Source organism: Silurus aristotelis (assembly GCF_946808225.1).
Source record: "Silurus aristotelis genome assembly, chromosome: 20".
Lineage (NCBI taxonomy): Eukaryota > Metazoa > Chordata > Actinopteri > Siluriformes > Siluridae > Silurus > Silurus aristotelis.
This window is the reverse complement of record NC_139593.1, coordinates 11,054,700-11,077,189: the sequence shown is the minus strand read 5'-3', so window position 1 is coordinate 11,077,189 and position 22,490 is coordinate 11,054,700. Positions and strand designations below refer to the sequence as shown.

The 22,490-nt window shown below is 39.2% G+C and overlaps 3 protein-coding genes across 7 annotated transcripts in view; 2 read left to right on the top strand and 1 right to left on the bottom strand.

Moving 5' to 3' along the window:
* The window catches only part of setd4 (SET domain containing 4), a 493,820-nt gene that overhangs the window by 7,398 nt on the left and 463,932 nt on the right, over positions 1–22,490 (top strand). The window contains exon 10 of one of the 2 annotated variants that reach the window (XR_014530518.1): positions 2,017–2,784. Coding sequence is in view for 1 of the 2 variants with exons in the window: in XM_083523137.1 (XP_083379263.1) it covers positions 2,017–2,157 (141 nt within the window). In the remaining variant the exon portion in view is untranslated. Of the gene's footprint in view, positions 1–2,016; positions 3,200–22,490 lie in introns of those variants that run through there. The other variant, XM_083523137.1, reaches the window with a different exon arrangement.
* cryzl1 (crystallin, zeta (quinone reductase)-like 1) lies at positions 3,785–14,003 on the bottom strand (the record flags this gene model as incomplete). 4 transcript variants are annotated; one of them, XM_083523128.1, is made up of 14 exons in its annotated part: positions 3,785–4,088; positions 4,308–4,353; positions 5,798–5,903; positions 6,008–6,120; positions 6,321–6,419; positions 6,556–6,576; positions 6,716–6,827; positions 8,884–9,017; positions 9,113–9,181; positions 9,270–9,314; positions 9,406–9,478; positions 9,576–9,653; positions 10,681–10,749; positions 13,716–14,003. In XM_083523128.1, the coding sequence occupies 14 exons, from the start codon at positions 14,001–14,003 to the stop codon at positions 3,989–3,991; spliced, it is 1,353 nt and encodes a 450-aa protein (XP_083379254.1). In that variant the 3' UTR covers positions 3,785–3,988. The 4 variants fall into 4 exon arrangements, with proteins under 4 accessions (XP_083379254.1, XP_083379257.1, XP_083379255.1 ...); XM_083523131.1 differs by having other exon boundaries at positions 10,681–10,752; positions 13,716–13,892; XM_083523129.1 differs by lacking the exon at positions 6,556–6,576 and having other exon boundaries at positions 10,681–10,752.
* The window catches only part of itsn1 (intersectin 1 (SH3 domain protein)), a 54,077-nt gene continuing 51,573 nt past the window's right edge, over positions 19,987–22,490 (top strand). The window contains exon 1 of the mRNA XM_083523052.1: positions 19,987–20,131. The gene's annotated coding sequence lies outside the window, so the exon portion shown is untranslated. The remainder of the gene's footprint in view (positions 20,132–22,490) is intronic.

Sequence of the window (22,490 nt, the reverse complement as noted above, 5' to 3'; positions counted from 1 at the left end):
GCATAACTTCCAGGTACAGTTTTCTTTGTTGCGTTTAATATAAAATGCTTCTATGCCTTGGATGGGACGCACACTTTTTCCTGCTGACGGTTGTGTTATGTTACCGTCACGCCAACCGGTAACAAGCAGGCCAACTAATCGATAACGGCATTTGTTGACAACAAATTTTATTAGTTATAATCGATTTTATTGATTATTTGTTGCAGCCCATTTCTTACCCATTTCCCAGTTCTTACACAATTCTTCTTACCAAATTTAGCCCAATTCTTGAGAAATGAAAATGAGAGAGAGAGAAGGTTGGATGGTGTAAAGATGGGGAAGCAGGAAGTGGATAGGATCAGTAAGGAGGAAGTGAAAGTAGCGATTAAGAGGATCAAGTGTGAAAAGTCGGTTGGACCAGATGACATACTGGTAGAAGCATGGAGATGTTTAGGAGAGATGGCAGTGGAGTTTTTATGCAGGATGTGGAAGGTGAAAGGATGCCTGAGGAATGGAGAAGGAGTGTGCTGATCTTTAAGAATAAGGGAGATGTGCAGACCTGCAGTAACTACAGGGGAATTAAGTTGATCAGTCACACCATGAAGTTATGGGAAAGAGTAGTGGAAGCCAGGCTGAGGGAAGAGGTGACCATCTGTGAGCAGCAGTATGATTTCATGCCGAGGAAGAGCACCAGAGCTGCATTGTTTGCTTTGAGAATGTTGATGGAGAAGTATAGAGAAGGTCAGAAGGAGTTGCATTGTGTTTGTGGATTTAGAGAAAGCGTACGACAGGCTGCCAAGAGAGAGTTGTGGTATTGAATGAGGAAGTCAGGTGTGTCAGAGAAGTATGTGAGGGTGGTGCAGGACATGTATGAGGAAAGTGTGACAGCAGTGATGCGTGCAGTAGGAACGACAGACTGGTTTAAGGTGGAATTAGGAATGCATCAAGGATCAGCCCTTTTCTGTTTCTAAGTGGTGATGGATCGGTTGATGGACAAGGTCGGACAGGAGTCTCCATGGACTATGATGTTTGCAGATGATACTGTGATTTGTGGTGAGAGTAGTGAGCAGGTGGAGAAGAGCCTGGAGAGGTGAAGGTACGTGCTGAAGAGAAGGGGAATGAAAGTCAGTAGGAGTAAGACAGAGTACATGTGTGTGAATGAGAGGGAGGGCAGTGAAGTGGTGCGGTTGCAGGGAGAAGAGGTGGAGAAGGTGGAGGAGTTCAGGTACCTGGGGTCAACAGTGTAAAGTAATGTAGAGTGTGTTAGAGAAGTGAAGAAAAGAGTGCAGGCAGGGTGGAGTGGGTGGAGATGTGTGACAGGAGTGATTTGTGATAGTAGGGTATCTGCAAGAATGAAAGGGAAAGTTTATAGGACTGTGGTGAGACCTGTGATGTTGTATGGATTAGAGACAGTGGCATTGAGTAAAAGACAGGAGATGGAGCTGGAGGTAGCAGAGCTGAAGATGTTGAGGTTTTCGTTGGAAGTGACGAGGATGGACAAGATTAGATTTGAGTTTATTAGAGGGACAGCGCATGTAGGACGTTTTGGAGACAAGGTGAGGGAGGCGAGATTGAGATGGTTTGGACATGTGCAGAGGAGGGACATGGGGTATATCAGTAGGAGAATGCTGAGAATGGAGCCACCAGGAAGGAGGAAAAGAGGAAGACCAAGGAAGATGTTTATGGATGTGGTGAGGGAAGACATGCAGGTAGTTAGTTTAAAAGAGGCAAATGTAGAGGACAGGGGTATGGAGACGGATGATCCGCTGTGGCGACCCCTAAAGGGAGAAGCTGAAAGAGGAAAAAGAAGAAGAGATGCAGCCCTACTTGTATCAGAAACCTTTGTCATTGAACATTTCATCAGTAATTACAATTACAATATAATTATTATTATATAATTATAATAATAATTATATAATAATAATTATATTATTATATAATTATAAATTAAATTTTATAATTTACACCACTGAAGCAAAGTGCTAATGGTATCAGTTTTTTTTAGATATCTAATCTTTTGCTTGTTTGTATTTTCAGATCTCTCAGCTCAAGCATGGTGCAGACGGGGCCCAGCTGAAGCAGCTCTGCTTGGTCGAGAGTCTGAGACGAGAAGAACGTGTGATTTTAGACCGTTCCAAACAAGTTCTCCAAAACATTCTGCCTCAGTCATCGTCATGACAACCGAGTGAACCATGAAACATTAAAGGGGCCAGAGGATATAGTCACTACTTGTGTTCCTGCCAAGACACGGAGAACTGAGCCAAGTCAGCACAAAGGGAACACTGACATTTCTCGTTATGGAGAATAGCTGGTCCCAGGGGAATCTTTGGAGTTCAGTGTGTCTGTCTGCCTCCTGGATTTTCATCCTTCGTCATCAAACAAGTGTGGAACCAGACTTAGTCAAAGCAGGAGCATGTGAGTTTGGAAACTTCTGGAATGGATATAAAGAGCAGGGCCGGCCAGGATCAGTGGCTTAGTAGTCCCATGGCCTTGCTTTGTCTTTTTAAAAGATTATAACTAACATCAAGACAAGGTTTCATTTTTGGCATTCACATTAGCAGCACAGTTACTAGGCATAGGCAAACTAGGTGGTTACCTAGGACACAACCAGCTGGGGGGCACCAGGTGAGCACCCCCTGCTGCCCTCACCCTCGCTCATTTCAATTATTTACCCCGTTTTGTCTGCTGCCGTTTAATATACACTATATGTTTACATAACTTAATTCAGGCAATTTTGCAATGATTTTAAAATGTGTTTAACTGACGTTTGAAGCTGTTGGTGTATGAATGAGGCTCTTTTGCTTCGTCTGTCTTGTTCCGTCTCCTCCAGAGCTGATTTTTAGACAGAGTTCTCTCCAAGGATCAGAGACTTTGTTTGATACCATGCAATTCTCTAGAAGCTTTTTGGCACTACAGAGCGGTAACGCTGCTCTAAAAGTCTGAATTGCGAGAAATAAAGTTGGAATTGCACGGAAATAATTAGAATAATTATTCATTTTTAAGTGGCAGAAACAGGCTTCCATGTGAATCTTCTCCTCGCCCTTCTCTGTTTCTCCCCGTTCCTCCATTTTTTTCATTCTGCAGCGTCTTCTGTGTTTACCTGTCCAGAGCGCTCCAGAGTTTAACAGGTGGTGCGTCAGCACTAATGGTCCGTGGGGAAACCCACAACTCCATGTGTAGTTAAATGGACTAAACAAAGCATTGAGGCATATAATAATAGGAATAATCTGCCTCAATGACGTTTTTTTGTATTTGAATTACTTGAGTTACTCTACGTTTTCCCCCCAAATCCTTAAAAAAATGTATAGTATAAGCACACATTGTCCAATTAAAGTACAATTTAATAAGAACAGTTGGCAACGCAAGTCGTGTGGGTGATTTTTTTGGTTTGAAGTGTTACAAATCTAAAGTTTACTATGTTTGGTATTGGGAAGAAACACAGCTTTAACCCAATACATAAATGAGAATGTTCCATTAGTTATACATGATTTGAGAAGCCTCATATTTTAATATTAAAATGATAATTAAATTAAACTGGTCTTAAATTAGCATTTTTACAAAGTCACCTCTAACAAAGCCACTGGTGCTAAAAGAAATGTTATGTACAGGTGAGGAGAAGCAGGATTATAGCATTATAGATGTTGGTTAGTGTGATTTTGCAAAGCATGGACCTTTCTTTTTAAATGTTATGCTTTAGTTTAATGTATAACGTTACAATTTGCAAAAAATAGTGTTTTTCTAATTTTGCCAGGTTTAAACTACATTTCTAATCAACACTACAAACAAATCAGACAAGTAGCCCTAATAATGATAATTATACATTTTTAATATCAGAACATTTGTATAGAATTATTTTTAGTCACAGTCTTTTGCTATCTATCAGATGAAACACACACATTTAATGCCTGCTGAAAAAAGAAAAATCAGCAAAAATTAATATTTGTATTTACAGTATTTAAATTTTTTTTTTTTTAACCACAGAACTCTGGACTTTGTAGTTCTTTGATATTTAAAGCTTCACCACAACTCGCTTTCTGACTTGTCGCCTCTGCACCATCTCCATAGAAACTGTGGCTTCATACAAGGGCACAGGTTTTTCCAACAGTGGCCTATAAAAGATATAATACATCATGCAAATGCCACATACACAGTACAAAATATAAAAAGCATTGATGCTACATTCAAAGAAATTAGAATTTTTGTGATATGGAATGTCTGCATAAATATTCGATCACAGCATTAACGGTACATGATGTACTGCCATGTTCTCAGTTTCGTTAACACTTCTCGGCCTTATATTCGCATAGTCATATAGAGTGTAATCTTACCTGAGAATCCCTGTCGATAGCTTCTCCACCACGTCCTTCATTATATCTGAGGGAAAATACTAAAGGCATATAACCCAGTTTCATCGGGCTGTCACAGAAATAATGGCAGCCGAGAAGCCTAAAGACAGAACAGAAACTTCCTCTGGGCTCAAACACAATTCAGCCATATGCCTACTGTATTCTGTGAGCCAGATCACCAAACTGCAAAATGGGTGTTCTGAATAGGACATTTTTACACTTGGTCTCACCAAAAAAAAAAAAATTGATTTTACAGGTTTGTACAAGATGGATTGTGGACTTGTTGGAGAGCAGTGCAGGTTTGTTTTCACGAAAATCCATTAATGCAGATTATACAAATTCTGTATGCTGCTTCAGGTGTGCACAATGTGCAGTAGGTTTAGCAGTACGTTTTCCACCGTGGTTATCTATGAATTTCAAGTTTTTTAGTTTCTGTCAAAAGTTTGGAAACATGCATGCTAGGTAAAAGGTAAAAACACATACACAAATTGAACAGTGAATGACTGGAAGAAAGTTGTGTGGACAGGAGTCCAAATGTGACAGTTTTGGGTCTAACAGAAGAACTTCTGTAAGACAGATAACAGGAGAGAAGAAGAGAGCAGACTGCCTCACATCCACAGTCAAACATGAAGGAGAAAGCTTAAAGGTTTGGGGTTGTTTTGGAGCAAGAATGTTAAAGTAATACTGAACCAACATGGCAACTATTCCATACTTCAACACCATGCAGTTCCATCTGGACTGCGGCTCTGTGGAACCGAATTCATCAAACAATGAGTGATATTCAGAGAGCAAACAGTCAGCTGGAGTTTTATTTATCATGGAATGATCTGCCCAGTCACCGCACCTAAATCCTATTGATGAACTGGATCATCAGAAAGGTTGTCAGAAAGAAATATCCTACTAGTGAAGAATGTACAATCGTTGAGAACTTGTTTGAACACCCAATCATAAGATTCCTATGTGATTTTTGAACATCACATTCTCACCCCATTTATAATCCCCCAATATTCTGTGGAGATTTGACCTGGGGTGCAGTCAGCGTTCTAATTTATCTCAAAGGTGTTCAGTACGTTTGGGGTCAGAGCTCTACAGCAGGCCACTTTTGTGCACAGGGGGTTTGTCATGCTGGAAAAACATTGTGTCTCCTATTTCAAGTGAAAGGAAAATGCTATAGCATCTAGAGACATTCTGTACATTGTGTGCCCATAACGTTGTGGTAAAAAAGTAACTCACTAAGAATGTAAATACAGAATTGGTACATTTATTTATATATGAAAGAAGTCTAGATTTAAATGAGGAAAAAGATTAAAGCTCAGATTAAAAAACTGCACAAACCATTTTAGAGTAGCGAAAAGAAGGTGACAATCTGATCAGTGTTTTTTTTTTTTATAGAGGTCATTAGAGCATCTCACCCAGTACAAATTGAATAAAGCTTGCACTGCACAATGGCCTGAGTGCTTTCATAAGGATACGAAGATATCTGCCTTGTCTGGCCCTGGAAGCTTCCCACACTTCTTCATTTAGAAAGGAGACGGATGCGGCCTTCAGGAAGAGAGTGCGACTGTCTGGAGGATCCAGCTGAAGAGAAACAGTGATAGACATGTCTCAGGTTGGGTCACGTCTTATATCAGGTGATTGTTAGTGACATTGCTTCAGAGTTATGTAGAAATATGGTTAATTACTTGCAAGGTGTCTTCTGTAGTGACCCAGTGGCCCCCAACTGCAAGCAGAGAGATAATATTGTGCTTGTGTGGAAAATGTCTCTTCACCTCAGGTTCCTCTTCGTAAAGACGCACTGGTTGGAGATAAAACACACAAATGTCTGAAAACAGGCTGCTCAATAAAACCTTAAGACTGGTTTACACCCTTTTGCAAACACACAAGCCAAGCAAACAGGTACAGAGAAAAGGTGGACTGCAAATCTTCATGGTCTAAATGTTTGGAATTTATTTGAAAGTGTAATTGAACGATTATACATCTTTTAAAAAACCTTACCTCCTGCATCAATGACTATATCCACCCCGAGTCCTCCAGTCTCTTCCATGCACGAGTCCACTAAATCCACTTTTGGGTCCCAGACTCCAATCACTCTTGCTTTATTTACAAAAAAACGAGCAAATTATTGCGCGAAAGTGCAAAACCTTTTCAACGATATTTCCGTATCGCCGCTGAGACTTCTTAAAGATTCTTACGCTCATGAAATCAGCCACTCAGACCATTAAACACTTACCTACGAGTGATTCCAGCACACCTTGTTCAAAATCACAGAGTAAAAACGAGAGAGCAGAAGATAGAAAAAGGTAAAGAGCTAAATACATAGCAATTAAGTACAGGACAGCCAATAAAGGAAAGAAAAATCAGAACATAAAATTTGTGTTTTACCTTCTTACCTATACTTGGTCGAAGCTGTTCTAGAAATTTCTGGTCATCGGGACATATGGCAGTAGTGAGGACTTTTACCCCGTGGTAATGGGCAAGCTGGATGGCCAGCACACCAAAAGGCTAAAAATGTAGAAGATATGCAAATATAATATATATGGGTAGCAATCACTATCATCTTAACACAATTTTTACTCATAATTCTGTATACAGTTTGAACCCTCTTATAAAGCACTAGAAAGTGTAAATTTGTTCCACACATCGAGGAAACAAGTGGAATATTTCAAGAATTTTATTGAACATGGCAATTTAACAGGTAAAATCCTCATAATCTGAATTCAGATACAGCAGACTCTCCCAAGTGATTCTATGAGTAGATAAACCACAGGCAGATGTGTGAAATGATCTAGATAGTATTTTTTATTTACGTCAACTGAGGTGAAAATACAGGAAAATATCTCATATCTGTACCTTAATCGGAATCAGCAAATGTATATTTATCCAGGCTAAAAGTTGTGGCGTGTGCACACGTATATGACATGCAACATATTTAACAGAACTCTCGCGCTCACAGCAGATTATTAACAATATTTAATTGAAATTAAGGGAAATTTTGGAATAAAAATTGAGCAACGGTGTAAAATGAAGCCATTGTGAAGCACATTTTTTCCCCCAAGACTTAACATTTCATCATTTATTCCATTTGTCCACATGAGAGTCATACTTTCACTCAGAAATATTGCACAAACACATACTGCAATGAAATCCATATAATTCTAATAAGAATATAAAAAACACTATCTATCAAAATAATTATTCAACTATAACCATTAGGTTTTAAAGCCTTTCTTTTTTAATGATCTTCTTTGAAAAGTAAAGCTTCTTTTCTCTAAGAATTTATTCATTAAAATAATATATAATTTAACCTCTCAGGCCTAATTAACCTGGTCCTGCTAAAGTCAAGACTATAGTTTCTGAAAATATTACTTTTGTCTGTCTGATCAAATCTAACGAAAACAAAAATATATACTATATGGGCAAAAATATCTGGACACCTGACTTTTCCAGCCATATGCACTTCTTCCCAGAAAGTCTTACCACGAAGTTGAAGGCACACAATTTTATCGGATGTATTTTCCCTTCACTTGAACTAAAAGAGACGCAAACCTGTTTCAGCATGACAATACCCCTGTGCACAAAGCGAACTCCATTAAGATATGCTTTACATAGTTTGGTAGTGGAAGATCTTGAGTGACCTGCTATAGAAACCCTGAACTCAACTCTACTGAACATCTTTGGGACGAATTGGAATGCTGACTGCACCCCAGGCCTCCTCACATCCCCTACATCAGTACCTGCCTTTACTAATGCCCTTGTGTCTGAAACACGAATCTCCACAAACACATTCCAAAATCTAGTGAAACATCTTGAATAGTGGAGGATATTCCACCAGTAAATGGTGATTCATGTGGAATGGGATGCTCAAAAAGCACATATGAATCATACAGTCAGGTGTCCACAAACAGTGTCCAAACAGTGTATGACCAAGTGAAACTGATCTTTCTGAGCCTTGTAGGCTTGTGTTATTAAGGGCTAATAAGCTTTTTCTAGCTTTTTGCTGTCATTTAAGGGATCTGTCTATTACAGCCTGGCGAATGCGTTTTTGGTATATTGTTGAATTGTTATATTGTTTATGGATCACACATTCTTTTGATATTTGAAACCACATTGCCAGTGAAGCTTGAATTTGTCTCAGTGAAAACATTGATGTTAAGTGTGATTTAAATTGTAAATGCCTGCTGGAAAATCACAATGTGCTTCACACAAACACACACAAACACCCACACATTGCATGTGAACACGGTGTGACCCATCTACTCTTTTTCCTCTGCTTCTTTGTTTTCTTACTTTGCTTTTTTTCTCCCCAAGTATTCTGGTTTTCTTTCTCGCACTATTTCTATTTCTTCGTTTATTTTCTCTCTTTTTTTATTTCCTTTATGTGTTTTTGAATATCTCTGGTCCTCCCTTTCTTTTCATAGTTATTGTTCCATTTCCTTTCTTCTAATTGTTTCTTTTTTCTTTCTTTTCCTACTTCTGCTATATTTTTAGCTCATTGAAAGCAGAACTGAAAGTTTCTCTTTCTGAAAATCGAGTTAATAAACAACAGGCATCAACTTACACTCGCCCCATCCAGGACAAGCAGTGTGTTTCCGACAGCCATGTGGGCTAGAGTGTGTAGCGCCATGTAGGCCCTGAGACCGTCCTTAATTGCTCCGGCAGCTTCAAACCAGCTAACCTTCTCGGGTTTCTGAACTGTTTAAACACACACCCACACACACTGTTTTCAGTCATGCATGCTAGCACGTCGTATATTAATGTCATATGTAATGGTCTGTCATTAAAATTACCTAAATCATATTCATCCACCAGGACGACGTCGCAAAGGCCAGACATCTCAGCATCCAGGGGAAGAATTCCTGATAATGTGTATCAAAATAAAAGTTATTCAAAAATTGTTTCACGTCAAATACAGAGTTCACAGTAATGCATCCAGACACTCCTTACCTACAACTTCATCATCAGGGTGGAAGAAGGTCACTTTGGGCCCCACTGTATAGTTAGGAAGATAAAACTGTTACACAGAAATGAAAAGCGATGTTGATAAATGATTCAACAAAGTTGTGATTTGAATAAATTTTACCTTGGAGCACGACTCCGGCTATCTCTCGACCCACTGGGACATGTTCCCTCTGCAGCTTCAAATCCTCACACAGCTGAAAAACATACACATTTGTCTTCGCTTGTGTGATCACATGGAAATCTAAGGGGAAAAGTCAAGTCATGGCCGACTGAACACTGGTAAACACTTACCTTGATGTCTACGGGACTAAGCGAACAGCCTTTGACTTGGACTTTGACTTGATGATCGCCAAGATTTGCAGCTATACTCTAAATAAAGACAACCGAGACAATAAAAATAGTTTCATAACTAGTAATAATCAGCGGTGGATGAAGCACACAAACCATGTAGTTGAGTTCGAGATACACAAGATCATTTGCCTTCAAATGTACTTAAGTATCCAAAGTACTATTATTTATTACGGCTATAATGTTCCTATTATCACTTTTGTCACAAGACTCTTTGCTTAAACAACTCAGTTTATGTAAAAAAAAGACTTGAATGTTACTCTCAGCCCATCGATCTGTCAAACACTGATTGATATTAAAAGCCAAAAACCTCAAATACTAAATAAATCACACAACACAAATAAGGCCACAAATAAGGTTGAACTGATGCTGAACTGTATGTTAGTGTAAGTAAACGCCACCAAGCGCCAATCAAAACACATTAAAAACAAAGCGTGCTCTGCCCTGATTGGTGGATTGCTGCGTGTTTGACCGGTTTAGTATTTTTTCGCTCATAAATAAAAAAAGAACGACTGATTTCCCAAAATGTAGTAAAAATTCGGAAATTTGACTTTGAAATGTAGTGAAGAGAAAGTAAAAGTCTCCCCAAATGAAAAGACTTCAGTACAGTATAGATACGTGAAAAACCTACTTAACTACAGTAACGAATTACATTTACTTCGTTACTGTGCATCACTGGTAATAATACCTAATCTATACTTGTATCAGATAAACCTGCGCAAATCGGTGCATTTTACGTAGTACATGTATAACAGTTAAATGCTTGAATTCTGTCAGATTTCAGAAATACAATTCACTCTAATTCACTGTAGGTCAGCATTCAGAAACAATTTATTATTAAAATTAATTCTGTTCTTCAGTTTCTCTTACTGAATGAAGTTTTTGGGTTTTTTTGTGCTTTGCACACATTTGCTGCTATTCACAACTAATTTCACTCATAAATGGTGACTATTTTTTATAGTCTATATTTTATAGTAGTTATCGAGTATCGTAACTACTATAACTACTATATTGTAATGCTACAATATACAACATGGTCAATACTCACCGTCTCCTGTATAATAAACTTCAGCTCCTCTGTTTCACCCAGTTTGCAGTACAGCCCTTTCATCCTGGACTTCTGGCAAAAGTTTGCGCAGGTTCGATGAAAAAACAAGAGTTTCAATTAATCCAAAGAAACCTGTTGATCACACGATCTGCCTATTTTTGTGCACTGCTTCAACACATTCCATCCAATAATATCTGTATATACACGGTATATAACTTTTGGAGATATATATATACATATACACACACACACAGACACACCGGTAAATTACAGAATGCAATCCTTTTTTACAGTACCTGCAGAACATAATAACAATCTGAGTTCCCTCAGGAACTTATTAAGTGGCAGGCCGCTAATTTGTTTAGTCTCCGCCTCGCACTTTAAGAGCATTTTATTATTATTATTATTATTAAACTGGAAAACATACACAACAATGCAAAGGGTGTAAAAACGTAACTAGAGTTAGCACAGTGTCACTGTGGCTACTCACTCTGTACCGGAAATACGATTTGTTTAGCGCATGCATGAAAAATCTAAAGAATCCACTGCGCTAGTGTTAGCCGCTAACCAGGAAGTGGCAAGTGGTTAACACTAGCGCTATGGATTATTTAGAGTCTTATGTTCAGCTTCAAGAATTTCTTTTAAAAGGAGAAAATCCTGACAATTGCACATAATCGAGGGAGTGAAAAATTGAAGGATGGAAAAAATTAAGACATTTGTTAAAGTGTGCTGAAATAAGTAGAACAGCTGAGTAGATAATATCTTTAGAAATATAAATATGAAATGTAAAACACACACACACACACACACACACACACACACACACACAGATAGAATTGTGCAAATAGAATTGCACAATTCTGTTTACATTTCTCTGTTTACATTTTTCTGCTACTGTGCACCTTATTCTGTTACGACAGGTCTTACTGGCGGAGCTATTGTTGTTTTTATATTGTTGTTTTTATTTTTATATTTTGTGTATTTTGTATTGTCCTGCACTGTCCTGTGTTGTCTCGCACTGTCTTGTGATGTCTTTTGCACTGTTTGCACCAGTTGCACACATGCACTTTATGTGGCGAGGATCTTAGTTCCTGGCCCTGTGTTCTTCTGTTCTGTGACTGTTGTTTACTGTTGTTTTATGTTGTTTTATGTAGCACCTGGGTTCAGGAGGAACGTTGTCTCATTTCACTGTGTACTGCATCAGCTATACATGGTTGAATGACAATAAAAGCTTCTTGACTTGACTTGACTTGACACACACACACACACACACACACACACACACACACACACACACACCAAATGGGGTCCAAAAATGTAAACTATTTTATTAAATTTTTCTTTCCACTTATTTAACTTTATTTCAACAATTTAATTTTCAAATGTAATTGATTTAATATAATAAAAAGTGCATTTGCATTAATTAGATTTATAATATTTTTTATTACTAAGCAGGCATTTTATTTAAAATCGGTTTAAAAATGTAAACTGTTCAAAAGTTGATCACAAATGTTAATAACAATAAACTGCTTAACTATATAACAACAAGCAATTTTATGTTTCGCATTTCTTCCCCTTAACCGCACCGAAATCTAACTAAACCATGATTTCAAAACCGAAGTACGTACCAAACCGTGAATTATGTGTATCGTTATATATATATATATATATATATATATATATATATATATATATATACACACACACACACACACACACACACACACACACACACACACACACACACACACTGATCAGGCATAACATTATAACCACCTGCCTAAAATATTGTGTTGGTCCCCCTTTTGCTGTAAAAACAGCACTGACCCATTGAGGCATGAACTCCACTTGACCCCTGAAGGTGTGCTGTGGTATCTGACACCAAGATGTTAGCAGCATATCCTTTAAGTTCTGAAAGTTGCGAGTTAGGGCTTTCATGAATCGGACTTGTTTGTCCTGCACATCCCACGGATGCTCAAATGGATTGAGATCTGGGAAATTATTAGGCCATGTCCACCTTAAACTTGTTGTTGTGCTCCTCAAACCATTCCTGAACAATTAATGGCTTGTGGCAGGGCGCATTATCCTGCTGTTAGAGGCTACAGCCATCAGGGAATACAGTACCAGTTTCCATGAAATGGTGTACATGGTCTTCAACAATGCTTAGAAGGTAGGTGGTACGTGTGAAATGAACATCCACATGGATCCACAAGATGTTACTGCAGGACATTGTCCAAAGCGTCCCACAGCCTCTGCTGGCTTGCCTTCCTCCCATAGTGCATCCTGGTGCCATCCATCCATCCATCCATCTATCTATCTATCTATCTATCTTGCCCCTCTCTCCTTTCCTATCTATCTATCTATCTATCTATCTATCTATCTATCTATCTATCTATCTATCTATCTATCTATCTATCTTGCCCCTCTCTCCTTTCCTATCTATCTATCTATCTATCTATCTATCTATCTATCTATCTATCTATCTATCTATCTATCTATCTATCTATCCATCCATCCATCCATCCATCCATCCATCCATCCATCCATCCATCCATCTATCTATCTATCTTGCCCCTCTCTCCTTTCCTATCTATCTATCTATCTATCTATCTATCTATCTATCTATCTATCTATCTATCTATCTATCTATCTATCTATCTATCTATCTTGCCCCTCTCTCCTTTCCTATCTATCTATCTATCTATCTATCTATCCATCCATCCATCCATCCATCCATCCATCCATCATGGTACATGTACCATTGCATACACAACTGCTCAAAAGTTACACAAGATGTATGTATAGACACTATACAGTTATATATCTATTATAACAGTAATACACAGTTATAATAATTATTTATAGATTATACAGACTGTACATGTGCATGAGAAGAGCTGACACTGATACCTGGGCACTAAAAGCATGTATAAAAGCGTAACAAAAAAAAAGATTAGCTCAGATCACTGTAACAAAGATCACCTATATCCTGTTCAACAAAATGTGCACTAAAAGCTTTAGAAATGCAGCAGTACCTCTTGTGTTATTGAGTGCAGACTATCCCTGTTTTTACTTTTGCCTCTTCCGCGATGGAAGGAAGGAAGGACTGCTGGATGACCGCGTCCTGTGATCACAAACCCCGAAGACGTCACTCTCGATCTCGCGCTTTCTCGCGATACTTTGGAAATTCCAACGTTGCGTAGTGAAGCCATCCGGCGGCTACAGGGCAGAAAGAGAGAGAGAGATAGAAAAGGAGAGAGAGAGAGAGAGATAGAAAAGGAGAGAGAGAGAGAGCTGGGAGTGAAGGAGGAGAGAAAAACCATACTATAATTCGTCAAATTTGGAGCTTTTCTTTTAGATTTCCTCACGGGTTTTTCCCCCCCGGTCGGTTCTCGTTACTGAGAGTTGCTACAAGATGGGAAATGAGCGATGAGGTAAGAGGAGGGTTCGCCCCGGCGCCGTGTTACCGTGTATTTCAGTGTATTTGCCCCGAGCTCCAGTCGCTGTGTAATGGGGGGAGAAATCAGCGTAGTGTCGCTAAAGGCTCCAGCTCCATCTGCATACTTACACACTGAGCAGTACGTGTGTTATGGACTACAGCACGCCTTGTATGCGTCTGTCTAAAGGGAGATTAGATTATTATATTTAATGATATTTATTATTTTTATTTTTATTATTAGCACTTTGAGAGACGAGCGAGATTATTTTGGGTTGCTCTGGTAAAACCTACATGCATCCTTTCTTTCATTGGAGTATGAGTTGCTAATCTTAGCTAAGTGCTGCATGATTGTGTGTGTGTGTGTGTGTGTGTGTGTGTGTGTGTTTCAGGATTTTCTTAATCAGATTTAACGTCTGTTTTTTGGTCAATCTTTCCAGAAACATCTTGATATGTTGGTTGGTGTATTGTTAAAATTGCTAGCAGTGTTATGTTAGCTGAGAAACGTTGCATGACCTTAGCTGGGATTCTTCAGCTCTCTCCCTCCTTCTCTCCTTCCCTCCCTCCCTCCTTCTTCTGTACCTTAGCTGCTAATCCAACACTCCTTCACACTCCATTCATCTGATCTACGCCCAGGCTGACCGAGGAAAAGTGCAGGACTATGATTCTGGTTACATCCTGTGTGTGTGTGTGTGTGTGTGTGTGTGTGTGAGCAGATCTGCTTGGATGGAGGAGTTATGATCTGCTTGTGCATTAAAAAGCATTTCCATCATGCACTTTTTTTTTTTTTTTTTTTTTGGATTGGAGAGTGGGTTTGTTTCTTCACCTGGAAGATGTTTGGAAAAGCTCAAGAGTTTGAAAGGCTGATTTCCTGAAGCCGAATGGGCCTCGGTTCATCATCAGTCTTTCGTATTTCTAAAGATCTTGAAAAGGAAGCATGGTGAATATGGGTCAGGATGGATTGAAGGAAAACGTTGGAGCGTTAAACGGATCTAACTTGTGCGTCTAATCCTGCTGGGGAAACGGATAATCTGGGTTCGGGAGTACGAGGTGCACAGTAATGCATGCAAATCATTGATCGATCCCGGGAATTTTTTTATTCGGATATAATGACGCTTCGTAGAATCGAGGTTGAAAATGTCATGCAGTGAGTGTGGCACAGTTTCATGGTGTTTATGAATCATAAGTGAGACGTCTTTACGGTTCTTGTTTGGGCTTACACACAACTATTTGGTTGCTTTTTAAATTCGACCGAGTCTAGAGGGAAGGGGGTTATGACTAGTGAGTTGAAACTGGACACGTAAGGAAGCAGAAGTGCATTTTATCAACATTTTGACAAACTCAGTAGTGAGACAAGTGTCTGATTCTGTACCGTGACTCACCATGACACTGTAACAACCCTCCATGGTCATGATGGAGTGCTGGTTTTTCCTCTGAATGAGAAACCGTGCACACACACACACTCATTCATATACATGTTTTCAGGGGAAGGGAGTAAACCTGAGAACCCAAAAGAAACCTATGTGGACCAAAGTACCCTGAGTTCAGGATCAAACCTGGTACTCTTGAACCGTGAGGTGGCGACACAGCCGATACCCAAACAGTGCACTGACTCTCATGCTACAGGATGCGTTGCACGTTTGCGTACATGGTTACGTGTCATGTGCTTCACTATCACACATGCTCATCGGATAAAGGACAACAGGGAATTAGATTGAAAAGCTGGTCCTGTAAAACTTGTATTTTTTAAAAATCCAACCAGGGGTTTTCTCGATAACGATGCTCCATGTCGTCTTCTTTATTTGATGTATTTTATAGCCTGCATTTTAATGGCCCCATGGTAGTTTTTCTAAAGAGAATGTGATGGTGACTGAAGTGAATAACATCAATCAATGGAAGATTCCTTTATATTGTACTGAGGCTACAGGCAAACGTCAGCCAATAATAAACAGTAAATAGAAGAGGAAATGAGAAAAAGAGAATTATTTACAAGTGTGTGCAGAAAATATATGTACATATATAAAAATATGTACATATAAGCATTTAGTGTATACCTATAAACATTTACATTAAAGGTTTGATGTATTTTGTTTTTTTTTATATTCCGTCTCAACAGACAACAATTACTCAACGCTATATATGACCTTTGTTCGCTATCCAAAAACGCAACTGTGCCAGATCTGGCCGTCATGTTCAGACAAGTTATACCATGATTTGCCCTCGCATTCATCTCTGTATATACTTATCAGTAAGCTACAGTGATGGTACGGGATGGTGGAAATTGAATTCTTCACATTTCCAGTTTCACACTCCCATTCAGCTGGTGAAAATCTATTCGAGGCAGGACATCAGGTTTCATTGTGGTCACTACCCGCTGCCATTTCACAAGCAATATATCGATGTAATGTTATTATCATGAGGGCTGTGCAGGCTGAAAACAATTCAACTCCATAACAGCCACGGTTGACACGTGTCCTGCGTATCAAGGCAACGGCGGCGTTTGGAAACGTTCTGTTCTTATTCGTTATAGAGGGAAAAACAGACTGAAAATAAATATAATATAAATAAAGATAACTATTATATCATGATCTCTGAATGTCTACATGTCTGATACACAGTGCATTTAATATAGTGAAGAAAAAAATGGACAATAAATTACCAATAAAATAAAAAAGTAATAAAAAAGAACTAATTACCATTTTAAACATTTAGTAAAATGAAGTAAATATTAAAGAAAAGAATAAAAAGTAGACCACGTTATTAAAATATCACGCTGTACAATATTTCCAGGAAGAGTATTATTATATAATTTATATTTATTATTATATAGTTCTTATATACAATACTGTTAAATACTCAAATCCGATTGGTCAAAAGATGCTTATTTAATACATTTGTTTGTGCCCCTGACAATTGTGCAAGCTATAGCATGACTAATAGTGTAGCTTTTATAGCCACGTATACACTGTTTCCATAGTAACCACTCCTTCACGGGTTTTTGTACTAAGACTAAGAAATCACGCTGTTGTGTAAATAATAACAGCAGACACATTAAAGCTCTTCTGTAAGGAGACATTCACATAACCGTTATGTCTCCAGTGTCAGCACTTTGCCCGCGATGGGAAAACCTGCATGGTTTTGTACGTTCTGCGTTCACGTGCCGTCCAACGAGTAAATCATTAATAAATACAAACTCTAAACGGCTGGCAAGTTGCTGTGGTGCAAAAGTAGGAAGAACACTTAGGGAACGCATTAGCTTGCAGTTGATTAATTTCCTGTGCCCGAATGTCCTGACTCGTTTTATCATTTGCAGACTCTCGGCTCGATGGCAGTAAACCGAAATGGATTTGAACGAGTGTTTAGAAAGCAGACATTCAGCTCCTCGTGCACCGAGACTACGTGTGAAACTGTAAAACCGTAACCAGTTTATTGGATTAAAGGTCCTGTTTCAGTCCGGCGAGGCTTTTCGAAGCCCCATCTGTCTGAGAGTGTAACCCCTGGGAGAACAGCTTGCGCCGATGTCCCAGGGCTTTGCTGAAAGGCACAGGACTTTATCTCTGGCAGACTTGTTTTTTCTCTCACTTCATTCCCACCCCCTGCTCATCCCGAGCAGTTTTAGGCAGCGCTGTGGTCTGGAGGAATAGATAAAGCAGCTCTGTTTAGGTGGGACGAATGACAGGGCTGCTGTAAAGGGAGGAGGGGGGACGACGGGGTCTTTGTCTTTGTTCCTTAGTGTTCTGGATCAACCTCATTCTCCCTCTAAAGCATTTCTGCTTATGAGACACCAGACTAATATCTCTGCCCTTTGCACACAACGTGTGTCCTTTCGTCAATAAGCTATGAGTTTCAGTCCACACACACACACCCTGTATTTCATCTTCACACATTGAAGTGTGTGTGTGCGTTCAGCAGTGACTGTAACCTTGCAGCATTGTGCACAGGCAGACTCGTGCGCTCATAAGGGCACTGTCACATTAGATCTAGGTAATGTTTAGATCAGAGCGAGTTTTTTGTGCTTGCATATCATAGATCAGAGGAAGCATAAAAACATAAGCGTTCATTCTCCTTTCATAAAGTGACCGTCATCTTTTGTACGTGTGCACACTGAGTGGCCCTCGCGCTATATTGTCAAAAGTATGTGGACACACGATCTATTTGTTGGTCTTTTCCTCAGCTGTTGCCACAAAGGTGAAGAGAGAGAGAGAGAGAGAGGGGAGGGAGAGAACCCCTATAGGATGTCCTTGTAGAGGCAAATCTTTCATTTCATTATAACATATGTTATTTATTTTTTTACATAATTACACTGATGCACAAGCGCCACAATGACATTGTTGGATTGGTTGAACTTGTGTGGCCTGCATTAGGGTTGCAAAAGTGCAGAACATTTCCAGAAACTTTCTGGAAACTTTATCTGGGGAATTCTGGAAATTAACCAGGAATTTATGGGAATTCATTAGAAATTTGGGGAAATGTCTATAAATTGTATCATATACACATTTTGTGTGGTCCTAAGATGACATCCATGCAAACTAATACAGATTTAAAAAAAACTACAATGGCAACAAAGCTTTAAGCGTAAATGTATGTAATATTTATGTAATTTAAATGAATACTCTCCAAGATGGATATTTTTTTAAACAATATTTTGTGTGCAGGAATAAAGGAATGATCCGTTGTAGTTTATGAAGGAATACACAGTGTATGTACGGGGTGTGGCCTCAGTAGCCCTGCAGTAAGTGTGCTGTGCGCATGTAATTGATGAATGTGCACTGAAATTGCAATAAATCTGGTTGTTTTAACTCAAATTATTCTGCAATTTTGTAAATTCCCAGTTTATTCCTATTAATTCCCATATATTCCAGTTCATTTCAATGGAAAGTTTCCAGTCTTTGAAAGTTCTTGGAATTTTGCAACCCTAGCCGTACACTCTATAACCTTATATAACCTTATAACCTCAGCCCCAGAGAACACATTTGGGATGAATAGCAATGCAATCAAAACAACGTCTTCTTCTTTCAGCTTCTCCCATTAACATTAATTAATTATCACACAACTCCTCTCTCGGCACCCTGTCGTATGCTTTCTCTTAATCCACAAACACACAATGCAACTCCTTCTGACCTTCTCTACTTCTCCATCAACATTCTCAAAGCAAACAATGCGTCTGTGGTGCTCTTCCTCGGCATGAAATCATACTGCTGCTCACAGATGGTCACCTCTTCCCTCAGCCTGGCTTCCACTACTCTTTCCCATAACTTCATGGTGTGACTGATCAACTTAATTCCCCTGTAGTTACTGCAGGTCTGCACATCTCCCTTATTCTTAAAGGAATGCAATTAAAACAACACTGGGGGAATAAAGCATAGAATGACTGTGTAACCTTTTGGCCATAGATCTGAGGTCACGTGACCTGCCAGAACAACCCAAAATCTGCTGGAGCAACAAGCACTGCTTTTCCAAAAAATCTTTTCTCATTTGATGCGGGATAAGATCTGTGAAAGCCGTAGCAAATGATTTTCCTCTTCAGCAAGCCATTCAGTGAGGGCTCTTGCCCTACAGATGGGGACACTGTCGTACTGGTAGAGACCACAGCGGTCGAAAATGGTGATAGAGGGAAGTTAGTTATGATAGGGTGAAGGTGATCAGCCGATTGCATTGATTTGAAGTGATGCTTCCGTTAATAAGTTGCATCATAAGATTTAACAGGTATGCGAATGAGAGAGAGAGAGAGAGAGAGAGAGAGAGGGAGAGACCTGTTAGGTGTAGGTTTGTCAAAACCCCATTACACGTCTAAACATCTGCAGAATTCACTGCACCTGTTTTTACCGCACACAATCGAGTCATCATGCCGTTAATGGAAATGAGTGTCTCTGCATTTGCGCGTGTGTGTGTGTGATATTTCTGGGATGTTTGTTCGATTGGGTGTATATTTGTTCAGACGAACTGCCTGCTCTTCAAGTTAATCCATCTAGATATCGACTATTGATATGCACGTGTGTGTGTGTGTGTGTGTGTGTGTGTCTAACTGCAGGACCCTCTGGAATTCCACTTACATAGGCCTAGGGATCATTAACTCCACAATATGGCAGACCTTTTCCAGCGCATGATATAGATCAGGTGTGAACTCGTCTTGCTCCAAGTGACCTCTGGAACAAGGTTTTGCTTAGTTCTAGATGTGAAATTTGAATCATCCATTCAAAGTTTTAATGCATCATCACTAGGTTTGTCTTGATATCAGGATTTGTAATCTGACACCAAAAAGAATGAAAGAATCAAAATGGTGTGAAACAATGAAATCGTTTAGAACCATGGTGAGCATCTCAGATCTCTTAAAGGTGGATGTACTACAAGAGCAAAAGGGTTCCACTGTAGGTTCCACTTCTATCCTAAATGAAGGATCTGAGGTTACAGTGGTGGCAGGATCAGTAAACTGGTTGCTGAAAGCAGTTAGAGGTGTTTACTGGTGATTAATCAGGACGGAGGGAGGCAGGTTGCTGTTATGCGAGTGTTGATGTCAGAAGTTCAAAAAAACCTGCACAAATGTGAAATGCTGGTTATAGCTTTATACTGTCTGACCCCATGCAGCACCATTATTAAGCTAAAAATACCCCTCATCAAGCAGCAAGGAAGGATGCAAGGAGCAGAGAGATGCCACGAGCAGTGTGCATGTACTGTTCAACAACACCGGCTTAGAAGCATTAACACTCTGAATATATAATATATATAATAACTCATATTTTCCCTCAAGTATATGTTGTTAAAATTAGACAATCCTCATTTAAAATCGACACATCTCAGATTCTACAAGAATGTCAAGCCTCTACACATGATCGCAGCGTAACCTCGTCCTTTCTCTTTATCCTTGTTCCAGAACTCATGGCTATGGCTGCTGCAGAATGATCTTACACACAGACATAATTATCTTTAGTGCACTCCAGTCTGTCACTCCTACTCTTCAAGGTGTTCCTCAAGGGTCGGTTCTTGGCAAGCTGCTGTTCATTATTTATATGCTACCTTTGGGTCATATTACTATTATCACCATCTCAGCTTTTACTACTTTAATGATGGCACCTATATTTATACCGCCTGTGCTTGTATGATGTATTAGTTACTAGCGGTTTTATAATCATGGAATCGACTAAATCATTTGGAACAATGTATTTGTATATTTTAAATAAAACTCACCGGTAATGAGATCTTTAATTTTTGCTTCATTGGTTAATAACTAGATAAAAGATGTAAGGAGAGGACAAATAAATTCAGCATTAGAATCTCTTTTTAAATAAGCGATACATTTCTGTCAGGAAGCGTATAAAGGCAACACACATTTACACCTATAGAGAGGATCCAGTCAGCATAAAAATCTGCAGTGATTGACAGCTGTGTTTTGTTTTCATTCTACAACATACTTATGAAGCCCCCTCCCCTCTACCCAGCTCACATTTTACAACTACATTCAACTTACCTTTTGAGTAGAGCTGAATGAGTTTTGAAAAATGGAGACGTCTCTGCGTCCACACCACACAGGGTACGGAAAGATTTTGAAATAACGCTTACCCCTGAATGTTGTAGACTAGAGGTCGGCCGATATGGGTTTTTCTCTGGCCGACGGCGATATTTAGAAATCAGATATATATGATGCCGATTTTTTTTTTTCCACCTTTATTTTATAAAATCTCACAGTTAATAAAAAGTGATACAGAACATTTAATAAACAACACAAACCTCTCCAATCAGTGCAGTTTTTTCATTAGGTTTTCCGAAAAGATATTTCTGTTCTGTCTCCAATAGTAGCCTCATATGTAACCAGGCTAGATTATAAACGAACGTCGGTCGATCGACCTCTATTGTTAGACGGATGCTCCTTTTATTATGAACACCTGCGGGACCCGTGTTGTATTTGTTGTTTCCTCATAGTGAGGCCTCTCTCACATCTCTACATGAAGTCTTGCAGTGCGTCGTCATAACTGCACTATGTTGCCAAAGGTTTTGGGACATCTGGTCATAAGTGTGGTATGAGCTTTTTCAGCATCACATTCCACATTTAGTGTAGATGTTCCACTAGATTTTGGAATGTGCTTGTGGACATTTGTGTTCAACAGACACCAGGGTATTACGAAAGGCAGGTACTGATGTAGGTGAGGTGAGGAGGCCTGGGGTGCAGTCAGCATTCCAATTCCTTTTGAAAGGTGTTCAGTATGGATGAGATCAGAACTCTATAGCAGGCCTCTCAAGATCTTCCATTCCAAACCATGTAAAGCATATCTTCATGAATCTGGCTTTGTGCACAGGGGTATTGCCATGCTGGAACAGGTTTTTTATTATACCGCATCCAAAAACATCCTATATAATTGTGTGCCTCCAGCTTTGTGGT